The following is a 12485-nucleotide window of genomic DNA, read 5'->3' as shown; positions in this document are numbered from 1 at the left end:
GCCTATCATACTGTGGCAGCCAGAGCAAAAACACTGGGCAGAGTTCCACTCTATTATACATAGGGTGGCTAGGAGTCAGAATCAACTTGATGGAACCAAAACCAAATATATATATTGGTTGCATGCACATATATATTAAAACATTTTGAACAAAAACACTCTTACATATATTTACTCTTGCTTGTTCCTTCTAATATCCCCTGGGATAGACAGGCATGATTAAATTCATTTTAGGAATGAAATAACTGAGGCTCAAAGAGAGTAAGTGACATAGGCAGATTTAGTGAAGCTAATGAAACTTCAGCATCATTCAGTTCTTCACTTGCACAAGGCAGTGGCAAGGACCCTACCAATTTCACATTCATAATTTTGTATTCTTCTCCTTAAAGAAGGCATCGAAAATTGTATTAGCTTCAGACCCCCCAAAACTTGGATTTGCCCCTGGGCACACAGCTAGAAAATGGCAGAGCTGAAACTTGAACTCAGATCTTCTGATGAGAAGTAGACTTCTTTCTGCTATGTTACAACACATCCCAGGGCAGGAGTTAGGATTTTAGTCAGTGACGGATGGGAGATGAAATAAAGGATGAAAGACTCACCTAAGAACCCAATAGCCACCAAAATTCAAAATTCAGGCAGCTTAGGTCCAGACTCAGCCGAGATGGCAGAACCCAGATACAAACCCACATCTTCTTCTCTTGAGTCCAGTGCTCTCTACATGCTGCCACACTGCCTCACATCTTCTCATGTGAACATAGGTTTCAAGCTGTTTCTTTTTCTTTTTCTTTTTTCCTTCTTCTCCCCAAAACCCCCTAGTACATAGTTGTATATTTTAGTTGTAGGTCCTTCTGGTTGTGCTATTTCTTTTTATTTTTTTCTTCCCTTTATTTAAATCCAGCGATAGGATGAGTTTTACAGAATTCTCCAGTTAGGTGGCAAAGCTGGCAGAAACATCTACCTTGAGCCCTGTGCAACCAATAGCATTTATCCACAAAACAGCCAATTTGGAGTAATGGGAAAGAGAGGGCTCAGTCCTGCACAAATGAGCCAAATTCAAGCCTTGGCCCTGGGAGCCCCTCATAATCACCCTAAACAGCTAAGCCACCAGACCACTAACTTACTTTCATTCCCTATTGAGGGGTGGCTGGTGACCTTCCCATTACTTGTCCTGGTCCAAGCCAGGACAAAGTCCAATGTCACAAAAGTAGGCTAATTGGTCAAAGCCAATACCTCTGGATTTGATTTTATGGAATTTGAGTTCATATGAAATTGATAGAGGGTGTGTGTGTGTATGTATGTGAAGGAGGTGGGGGCAGGGAACAGACACATTCGTGGCTCCCCTCTTCACCTTTTACAAGCAAGTGCTAAAAGAAACATTTAAAAAATCATAATAAATTGAGCTTTTACAGGGTGACTAATACACTAATCCCCTATAGGGATAAACTGGGGTCTGGCCTACCTTTGCTCCTAGAAACACAGCACAGGCCCCAGCATGATATAATACCTGGTTTCTCCTAGAGTTATTACATTAAAAATGTGTTACAGGTGCAGAAAAATTCCAATCTGGCGAAAGGTTGTTAGAGAAGGAGACCAAAAATAGAGGCAAGATCAGGTTTCCACACAGATCCAAGTGGAAAATTTACCCCCGCTGACTGGCACATTCCTGCTTGATGTCATACCCACCCACCCCCACTCCCCCAGCTTTTCTCTCTCACCTCCTTCCCATACAGGTCTTACACTGGAGAGGAAACAGGGAATAAAACTACTAGGGCTGGTATCCAGTCACTCCTAGACTTAAGATTTAATTGTGTCAGGAGCTGGCCCCACCAATTCAACATGAAAATATAGATAGGTCTTGATGGTTCCCCAAAGCAGGCTGGGTAATTCCCACAATTCTAGGCCACAAACCACTCTCTTTTCTCAGGGTCAGTAGACTGATGACCGCCAGGCTTTCTGATTGGAAGTCTGGGCTTCTTTCTACTACAACACACCACATTCTGGGGCACCACTTTGGAATTAGGCTGACTGGGTATGATTCCTGACTCCACCTTTTCTAGTTATGTGGATAAGGTAAGTTACTTAACTTCTCAGCTCTCATATTTTCTCCTCTGCAAAACAACTCTAATTTATAGGTTTCTAATGAAGATTAAATGAGTTATATATAAAGCATTAGAAAAGTAGCACAAAGTGAGTGCTCAATAAATGTTAGTGATTTTTATTATTTCTCTACTTAGAAAAACCCAAGCAATGCTAGGCTCTCCTCAGGGTACACCCAGTCCATCTCCTCCTCATCCCTGCTCTCCTAAGAGATGACCCTGGTACTAGCTCAATCATCCTTTGGGGCATTTTATCACTTCCTCTACCTTTCCATGAGAACTAAGGAAAAGTGGTATAAAGACTGTATGATCCACAATGAGGTTTTCAAAACAGATAAGGGCTTTAAGATATCTGGGCCCATAACTAATCTACTAATCCCTGGGGCCCCAGAAAGCTCCAGAGTCTAACCCTCTCAAATTCCTGACCCTCTCTAGTCCCAGACTTTCATAACAGGCCTCTCTCATCTATCTGGAAGAGAGAGAGAAATCCTTCCCACACTTGCCTGGAAGAAAAAGAGAGTTATTATGGACAAGTTAGAGTCCCTGTGAGCAAACTAATTGGCAGAGTATTTCCAATAGGGAGGCCCCACTCAGGTGCTGAGTTACTCTGACCATGATCTGCAGGGGTCACTTCAATAACTTTAGGTGAAGTTTTCTCTGAAGATTAATCTGTCACATTTGGAATACATTTTCAAGTTTATAACACTTCCTCACATCTATGATATCATTTGATCCTCACGAAAACCCAATAGTAAGGCTGAGTAGGAAATTTTATTGTGTCCAGTTAACTGATGAAGCCATGGATTTTATGGAAATAACTCATCAAAGTCATATCAGCCAAAAGCAGCACAGGAGGGACTAGTCTTCTGACTCCTAGCCTGGTGCTCTTCCCATTCTACCATGCTGCTTGACACACCCTCCCTCTCCTTTTCTCTGGATCCTTTTTTAAGTGTGATCCCAGGGGCCAGCCCAGTGGCGCAGCGGTTAAGAGCACACATTCTACTTTGGTGGTCCGGGGTTCGCCGGTTCGGATCCCAGGTGCAGACATGGCACCACTTGGCAAGCACCACTTGGCAAGCCATGCTGTGGTAGGCATCCCACATATAAAGTAGGGGAAGATGGGCATGGAAGTTAGTTCAGGACCAATCTTCCTCAGCAAAAAGAGGAGGATTGGCAACAGATGTTAGCTCAGGGCTAATCTTCCTCAAAAACAAACAAAACAAAACAAGTGTGATCCTAGAGAAGTTGTGGTAAAGTCAGTCTTCTACCCCCTCTCATCCCTGCTTTCCTTCTCTTTTTCTCCTTCGGCATTCCTTATTACCTCCAGGGACCCAGTGTCTTCTTCTTATACCCTAGATGCCCAGGACCTGCTGTCTATTCTGCCCTTTTCTGCTTTTCTTCCAGTACATTCCTGCTCTTTCTATCCCCATGCAACCTCTAACATGGGGATCAAAAACTATAGGAATCAGAAATATTAATGGAAATATGCCAGTTGGGCTAGACATGAGAAACAACTGGGTTTGCCTAAAAACTTGTTCACCAATGTTCACAGCAGAATTATTCATAGTAGCCAAAGAGTGGAAACAACCTAAATGTCCAACAACTGAGAAATGGATAAACAAAAGTGGCAAATCCATATAATGGAATATCATTCAGTCATAAAAATGAATGAAGTACTGATCCATGCTACCATGTGGATGAACCTTGAAAACACTATGCTCACAAGTGAAAGAGGCCAGTTGCAAAATGCCACATATATTGTATGATTCCATTTATATGAAATATCCAGAATAGGCAAATCCAGAGATAGAAAGCAGATGAGTGGTTCCAGGGGCAGAGGGAGGAGGAATTGGGGAATGACAGCTAATGAATGCAAGGTTTCTTTGTGGAATGATGAAAATGGTCTGGAATTAGATAGTGATAATAGTTGCACAACCTTGTGAATATAGTAAAAAGTACTGAATTTCACACTTTAAAAGGTTGAATTTTATGGTATGTGAATTATATCCCAATTAAAAAAAAGAAACAAGTGGAAATAATAGAGACTGTAGTAATATGGAGAGCCCTTGTCTCATCAAAAGAACATCCCTATTCAGCTTGAGCTAACTGCAGTGGAAGGAAGTGGTCCCAATCTTGAAATATTTCCCAATTTTTAAAGAGAAACTGAATTTTAAAAAGAAACTGAATCCAGAGTTCTGAATAAAATCTCTTTATTTTTAAAAGTTAGAAAATAATTCAGAAACTGTAAGTTATTTGCAATCGATATAATTTCGGGCCCACAAAGACCACCAGCCACCATTTTATGATCTCTGCTGTCTCTAGATAATTCAGCTTGAATCCCCTATCCAACAAAACAAAAGCCCTGTAGTTACTGGAAAAGCAACTATAAATTGTTCCTCTAGCAAGCTCTTAGGATATCTGATCACAAAAGAGAGGTTGGATATACCCTTCCTAGTTACTGCACCAGCACAGCATATTCTCTCCCAGAGGCCCAGCCCCAGACCCCACTACCTCTGGGCCTCTCACTTCATATTTAATAAACATTTTTTCAGCACCAACTAAGTGCCAGGAACTCTTCTAGGTGCTATGGGAAAAACAAATGAACAAGTCAAGGTCCCTGCTCTCAAGGAGCTGAGTCAAGGCAGGGAGACAGACTTGTAAACAAATCAAGGTAATACAAGGCAGAATTAAACTAGAGCCCTGATAGCAGCACAAACAGTGTACTATGGAAACACAGACAAAGCAGCTAGTAATTCTACCTGGAAATATCAGGGAAGGCATTGTAGAAGAGGTGACATTTGACTGAGCCATGAAGGGTAAATTAAGGTCATCAGGTGGGGAAAAAAGAGAGACAAAAAGAGACAGGAGAGGGAAGAGAGAAAGAGGGAGGGGAGAATAGGAAGGAAGGAGGGTGGGAAGGAAGGAGGAAGGGAGGGAGGGAGGGAGGAATTAAATAGAATTAAATTAAATAGAAGGCATGGTAGAGAAATGACAGAATCTGGAAGAGTAGATCTCACCCTCCCTTGGGTCCACAATGGACCTTACACATCCTTTTTATGGCCTTTATCACGCTGGGTTAGAAAAACTTGCTTGCATGTCTCTCTCACACACTAATGTGAGTTCCATGAAGGGAAGGATCATGTCTTATTCATCTTGATGTCATTAATATCCTAGCACAATGCCTGATACATAGTAGGTGCTCAATAAAAGTTGGTAGAATCAGTGAATTCATGAACCAACAAAAAAATAAAAGAGAGATTAGGTAAGGTACAGGGAAGGAAAAGCAATCCATTTTGGCTGGAGATAAGAGACACAAAAGGGCTACAGTGAAAGTAGAGGCTAGAAATGCAAGTTAGAGGTCAAGTCAGGCTATATATAAACCCACAAGCCTTTGCTTTAGTTTAGGAGGCCCATCTAGTGTACCTCAGATTATGTGAATGGGACAGCCTCTTTCTCATCCCATGTATTTCTCGGGCTCCAAAACATTCAGACTAATGAAAGATCAAATGACTATGTAAAGGCAGGAAAACACATAGTAGATGCTCAGTAATAGTCTTAAAAAAAATTTGAATGAAAGAGTGAATTACTCCATCCCAGAATGGGGTTGGTTTTTACATAACCACAGTATGTTCCTAGCTCACATTCTATTTGTGGTCAGTTCTGGCCCTCACATGTTTTTCTTTTATACTCATACCCATCCTATATTTGTACTCTTGGGTTTGAGTCTTTACAAGCACATTTTACTATTAGGTTTCAGCCTTAATTATGATAGGCTTAGTTTTCCAATGCATAGGGTCAATCAGAGCCTTATTACTATTTTGCAGAAAATCAAAACCACACAAAATTTGGGACCCACAAATTTGATACACACATTTTTCATTTCTTTGTCTGGAACATCAATAAATAAGCTGAACAGAATGGCCCTCAGGACCAGTCCCTACTGGATCATCACTCAATATGTCTACTATTCCCACACTATCTCTACCATCCACAAATCTTTAGCCTCAATACCCAGCCTATAAAAGTAATGTGGTCAAAACTCTACTTTTCCCAGATTATCTAGTGAAACAGATTACACTGGAGATTTCTCCCTGGTCTGCAGATCATGGTCTTTTGCTGTTAGAAATTGAAGTTGTCTGTGTGATTTGCCCTCCACAAAACCATGTTGACTGTATTTAGAATCTCAGGATTTCCTGAGTGACAGCAAATTGATTGTTTGATGGTTCTTTCTCATTTTTCCCAAAGATCAATAAGTTGGCAGTCTAATTACTAGAGTCATCCTGTGTTTCTTCTCTTTCTGTTTCAAAGATAGGCATATTTGCCCTTTTCAAGTCTTTAGGGACTTTTCCAGTTCTCCATCACTTCTTAAAAATAACGATCTGTGGGTCTGTAGCCACATCTGCTTGTACAGCAAGTACCCCTAGGGTACATATTATCAAATTCTGCTGATCTGAATACTTCCATTTTTCCTTCTCTCTTTTCTTTGATTACCTGTTCATTTCTCAAAATTTCACCTTGACTAAACTTCCTCTGATCCACAACTTACCTGTGATCAGTTCTGAAGAGACAGGATTAAAAAGTTCAGCCTTATCAATATCCTGATATTAATAAGAATTCCTTCCTTCTTGATCATGAAATCAAATATTTTCTAGTCTATTTTTTGGCCAAATATCCTAAAATTTGTTTAGCCTTTGCTTTTCTGGACATGCTAGTTATGTCTTTCTCCCAATTGTGATCATTCTTATTTTGTACCTCTTCTGCTGTTCTCATATGTTCTGTTTTAGAGACCTAGCCTGATTTCCGTATGTTGTATACCTATTACATACAGAAATAGTACTGGGTACACTAAGGACATAATGCAATAAAAAAACACAGCACTGTCATTACTTTCATAGTCTAGTTCAAGAAAAGAACATAAAAGAAGAAAAATATGTTAGGTTCTCCTTCTTCTGCTTGCCTACATTGCCTCTATTATAAAACCGATTTCAGTATACATACTGTGATCATTTGTTTCCTCATCTGTGTTTCTTGACCTCTCCAAAAGTAGGGATCATATCATGTTCACCTGAAACCCCAATGTCTCCTGGTAGTACCTGGCACATCACAGGAATTCAATATGTTTGATAAAGGATGGGACAGAGGAGACAATACACAATAGCATATGTCAGATGTTGTAGATGGTTAATTCTACAGAGGAGGGATCACTTCTTCAGAGTATAGTGGTTAAGGAAGGTCTCATACTTCTCTGTTCCATACAGAATTCTGTACAAGTGTAAATGTTGGTTTTTTTCTTCCTTTTCACCTTCCATACATTTAGTGGTAGAGTTGATTCCCTCTTTTTAACCCACTTTTAAAAAACAGGCTAAACTCTGGCCTGTAGGAATTCTTCCCTTCTAATCAGTTACCTGACTCATCACTCCTAACTCTGTTTCACCCCTGCACTGCCCAAATGTTTAAAAGTCTTACCTACTGACATGGGGGGTGGGGGGAGGGTCTGTATTTCCAATTATTCATTATCTGAGTTCCTGCAGTCATATAATAGGGAAACAAAAGTCATAACCTAAATAGTTCACTAGAGAACTGGCCACATATAAAACAAAATTCCACACAAACATCCCTCTGTGCTTAATTAGGTTGGCACTTCTTGTTGCACCAACAACTTCATTCAGTCTCTGCTGCCTGTGGAATATTGTGATATGACAATACAATGCAAATTCAATGCAAATCTATTACAAGGTAAACTTTAAAATCTTGTAAAAGATACAGAATTTTGTGAAGCTGATGAAGATGATGTGGAGATCTAATCAAATCACATGCCAAGCTACCAACAATTGAGAATCTAGCAGTGGTAGATCAGTTAACAACTGAGGAACATAAAATGAACAAGAACTTTATAAGAAAATGACTTGAATATCAAAATTTTAAAAGATGCAAGGAAAAAAAAATATATGAAGCCTTCAAATACTCTTGCAAATATTTCCTCTTGATCACATTGCGAAAGTCAATATGAGGAACAGCATTTCAACTATCATACAATTTAGTCTAAAAAATTAAGCCAAAAAAATAATCAATAGTTTATTCTCTTCATTCTCAGAATTAGTTAATAATTATAACTACAACTTAAATGTTAATAATATAAGGTAAATCTATTGCTATTCCTTTTTGTTTCATTTTTCAAGATAATCAAATTTTTTTCCTACTTACTATAAAATTTTGATCCTATTTTAAATTTAAAAGACTACTCTTGATACCAATTTTCCTGAAATAATGAGCCTTCCTGTACTGCTTTGTCAGCTTTTATACTTTCGAATTTCCTTTTTCCCCCAGCTAAACAATAAGATCTCCAAGAACAGAAATTATGAATTCTGTTTTTCTCTAGTACCCATCTCCACCACCACCAGCCCATTCCCAATCACAACCCACATACCTACCCCAGCACAGAAATCTGAGGAAAATAAGCACACAGAATATGTTAGTGACTTATTACCTGACTTGCAGGATAATTCTCCAGAAAGTAAGACTGGTTATACCGCCAACACATCCTCAACGTTTATGGTGGTATTTGAGGTTTTGCACCGTATTATTTACTATAGCTCCTTTAATTCATGACATGGCACACCTAAAAAAGGAAAAGGTTTTGAGATTGCTTTTCAAGCTGTTTTTGGCTTTTGTTTTTTTCACCCTACAGGATATTCTCTCCTATCACAAAAGGAGTCATCAGCGACTCTCTCCTGGATTATATCTGGGTTACCTAAAGCTCTGTAGCTCTGTGGATCAGATCAAAGTTCTCGTTACCCAAAAGTTGCCCAACATTCTCTGCCATGTGAAGATCCGTGAAAATAATAACATTTCCAAGTAAGTTGTAGGAGTTTCAGTTTTCCTCATGATGAAACAATGGCTCAAGTGATAGGTTTGATGTGCCAGAAGGAAACTGAAGTGTTACTTCCCAGTGTAGTTGCTCTAGTGAGATGTCCTCAGAGGCCAGGACACTGGAGCACAGGCAGAGCTGCATTTTAACATTAGAATAAGGAGGGCCTGTGGTTTTGGTTGGTGGAAGGAGTGAGCACATTTAAAGGGGGCACTATCTTTTCACTTTATTCTCTGTGCTATTCATGGTGTAACCACTGATGCTCAACTGATTAATGAGTAGATGCCCTTTTCTTTCAATATTGCTATTTCCATCTCTTTTCTTTACAATCTAATGTCATTTTTTAAAAAATAGCACTTGTGGAAAAATGGGTTCTGGTACAACAACTGATTTCTCCTTAATCTTAAAGGACCCCCCTACCCTCATGCTCCTCACCCCTAACCCTCTGGCCTAAGGACTTTGTATGTTTCCTATACTCTTTATAGCTCTTGAGGGAAGAAAAGAAGTACCAGAGCCTGAGCTTCTGGAAACTGCTCTATGGTTTGGCATTATGGTGAATTACCCTGTTAGCTTTGGGAAAGTTGCCCAATGTTGGTCATCTGGCTCAGCTTTACAACTAGCCCTCTAGCAGGCCTCTGAAAGTTTACTAAAATGAACTGAATTGAGCTCAACATGAAAAAAAAGGAAAGGAAATAGTAGATAAGAAAAGAAAAATAACTCTCCAGAGTTCATCAGGCTTCAGAGTACAAAATTAGATCCCCAGATTCTAGATACAGCTATGGATTTGCTTAACCAAGGGATTTGCTTTAACTATAGTATGTCACAATGTTTATTAAATACTACTTGATGACAATGAAGGAGATGATGATGATCTTGATTATGATGGTTTCTTCAAAGAACTCACTAGCTGCCATATTCTTTCGCTTATTAACTACACCCAGACTTTAAGTCTGCCATCTGGTGGTCACTTCTACAATCAACATTAGTTATCTCCTCAGTCCTTCCCAAGAGGTTACACGGCTCATTTGTGGGTTGGTTCAGCAACGGTTACTTTCATCCACTTTCTAGAATTGTGTCTTAAAGGTTTAGATTCTTTTAGTGGTTATACTAACTAATTTCCCCCTGCCAAAGATCCAAATTTCATTTTTACAAAAGATTCCAGTAGCCTTCACTCCACCACTTTCATCTCCCTCATCCTTATAGACTAAACTGATTACTTAGTGGTAGATGTTTCATGGCATTCCTACCGGTAATTTATTTTCCAATTTGATTACAAACACTGTTTTAGCAATGTGGTCCTGTAGGTTTTGTGTATACTTGTATTAGTCAGAACCTTCTCATTTAGTTCAGTATCAGCGATGGGAGAAATGAAAAGGTTCCCAAGCAGGTTCTCAAAGATTTCAATTATTTGTGAAGCCAACAGTATGCCCAGATTGAAGTAGGATTTAATTTTTTTTCTCTCATTGGGATAAAGGGTAGATTTTCCATACTCTTTTCCAGTGTGAGAACTGAAATGAAACAGATATCTTGAAACTAGAAACATTTCTAGTAGCTGGTTAAAAGAGAGTGTTTTCTGATGAGAAGTTCGTGTCATAATCAATTTCATTTTCTGACCCACAGATCGGAGCCCTTGGCTGGTATAATCCATTGGGGAGAGTCCTCAGAGGATTTTCATGAGGGTGGAAACATATGTTAGCACCTCCTCTCTTTCCATCCCTGGACAGGAGGGCTTTCCTTTCCTCTCTAGCCTGCCCCTGAGAGCATATTGCTGCTCCCTGCAGAGTTAGACCAAGGAGAACGAAGGAGAAACTGGGCCAAGAGAATGTGTTTAGAGACTTGTGCTAAAATACCTGTGGAAACAATGTTGCCCAAGAGGCATTTTACCTTGGTCTTTTCAAGATCCTTTTGAAGAGCAGCCTTTGGGGGACAAACCAGATGTGCTTTCCTCCCACCACCATTCTTTTCCCTTCCCTTCTGCATGACATTTAGAAAAGTTCATTAGGAAGGATTATAGTGCATGCAGAATAAAGACACAGATGACTGGTTTGAAAGGAGGATGGAAGCAGTGATGTGTGTCCCCTGGTTCCTTTTATTGGAATTGTCTGGTGTTCCTGTTTGTGATTCTCCTCGAGCTTTTGGAAGGGGAAAGAAACCAGAATAGTCTCCACAATTACAACAGGCCAGGGTTGAAATGTGCCATGTGGTTTGTTGCCTGAGTTGGACTAGACTCCTGTGGTTACCCAACTGCTGAATTAACCAGAAAATGCCCCTGTGGTAAATGTAGGGTCTAAGAACTTATAAGGGATCTTCGGGGGGGAAAAAAAGGAAGACAGTCAGGAAATTATTACAAAATATTTCAAAGCTCCAATCTCAAAAACTGATTCATACAAATTAGACCTGCTGTTCTGAGGTATATGTGGTTTGATAGGTAAACTAAGATTAAATTAGAAAAAGCTCATTTGAAACTCCATTTGAGTGGCAAAAAGTTCAAATTTCATGAATTGCATCGAGTTTTAACCACCAAAACCTGGTTATCCAGGTTCTGGACATATACACTAAAAATGTTCTGAGCTGTGTTCTGAACTTTTGTTATATTTCTAATTTTAACTTGACTCAACATACAGAGAGGAGTGGGAATGGGTCCAAAAGATTTCTGGCTCTGAATCTATGGAAAGTGTGGATCATACTTCTGACTGCCCCATGCAATTGTTCTTCTACGAGCTCCAGATGGCAGTGAAAGCTCTCCTTAAGCAGATCAATATACCTCTACACCAGGTACTAGTCCTTACCATTTCTATCTTCTTTTTATGGCTAATGGAAACTGCATTGTGGCATAAAACTCAAGAAGTAAAAAATATATGTATTAGTTTATTTTCATTAATTTAAACACCACTTTGCATGTCCATGCATGTTCTGAATTTGATGTTTACAAGTACACAGACTGCACTTGTGACCCTTTTCTCTAGCTCCTCCTTACTGACTTCTTCCAAGGTTCCTGGACCCCACTGCACTGTGGTCTGGACAAGCAAGGAAAAATCATTGGCTAGCCCAACTTGAAGGACACGAAGCTCCAGGACAGCAGGAAGCAAGGAGAATAAATAAATAAGTGTATATTAGATGTACAGATTTATCTAAGAATGGAAGACTAGTGATAGTATAATCTATAGCAATGGCCAAGGTTATGCCATGCTATCTTTCCACAAACAGAGAATTTACTGTCAAAATTATTGTTTTATCTAAACCAAAATGTACAAACCTAACCTCTACTAATAAGCAACTTCAAGAAAAACTGTTGGCATAGAAGAAAATAGTAAAAGTTTATTAGGCCCTGTCTAGTAAGTTAACATGATGTAGCATTAGGTTGAATTCTTTCTTTCTTTATTTATTTTTGGCCTATGTTCACTACCCCCACCACCACCCAACACACACACACGCACACACACCCCATCCCTATACACAAACACAAAATGAACCAAGTTTAGCCTGTAAACAGGAAGATCATTACAGGAGTGACTGGCTTT

General features: G+C 39.5%; 1 protein-coding gene across 3 annotated transcripts in view; it reads left to right on the top strand.

Moving 5' to 3' along the window:
- ANKFN1 (ankyrin repeat and fibronectin type III domain containing 1) overlaps positions 1–12485 on the top strand; it is a 364521-nt gene that overhangs the window by 320359 nt on the left and 31677 nt on the right. For all 3 annotated transcript variants that reach the window (XM_070482963.1, XM_070482964.1, XM_044745817.2), the window contains exons 15-16: positions 8785–8951; positions 11589–11739. In XM_070482963.1, the coding sequence (XP_070339064.1) occupies positions 8785–8951; positions 11589–11739 (318 nt within the window). The remainder of the gene's footprint in view (positions 1–8784; positions 8952–11588; positions 11740–12485) is intronic.

Source organism: Equus asinus, chromosome 13 (assembly GCF_041296235.1).
Source record: "Equus asinus isolate D_3611 breed Donkey chromosome 13, EquAss-T2T_v2, whole genome shotgun sequence".
NCBI lineage: Eukaryota > Metazoa > Chordata > Mammalia > Perissodactyla > Equidae > Equus > Equus asinus.
The sequence above is the reverse complement of the archived record's forward strand: the minus strand, read 5'-3'. Positions and strand labels throughout refer to the sequence as shown.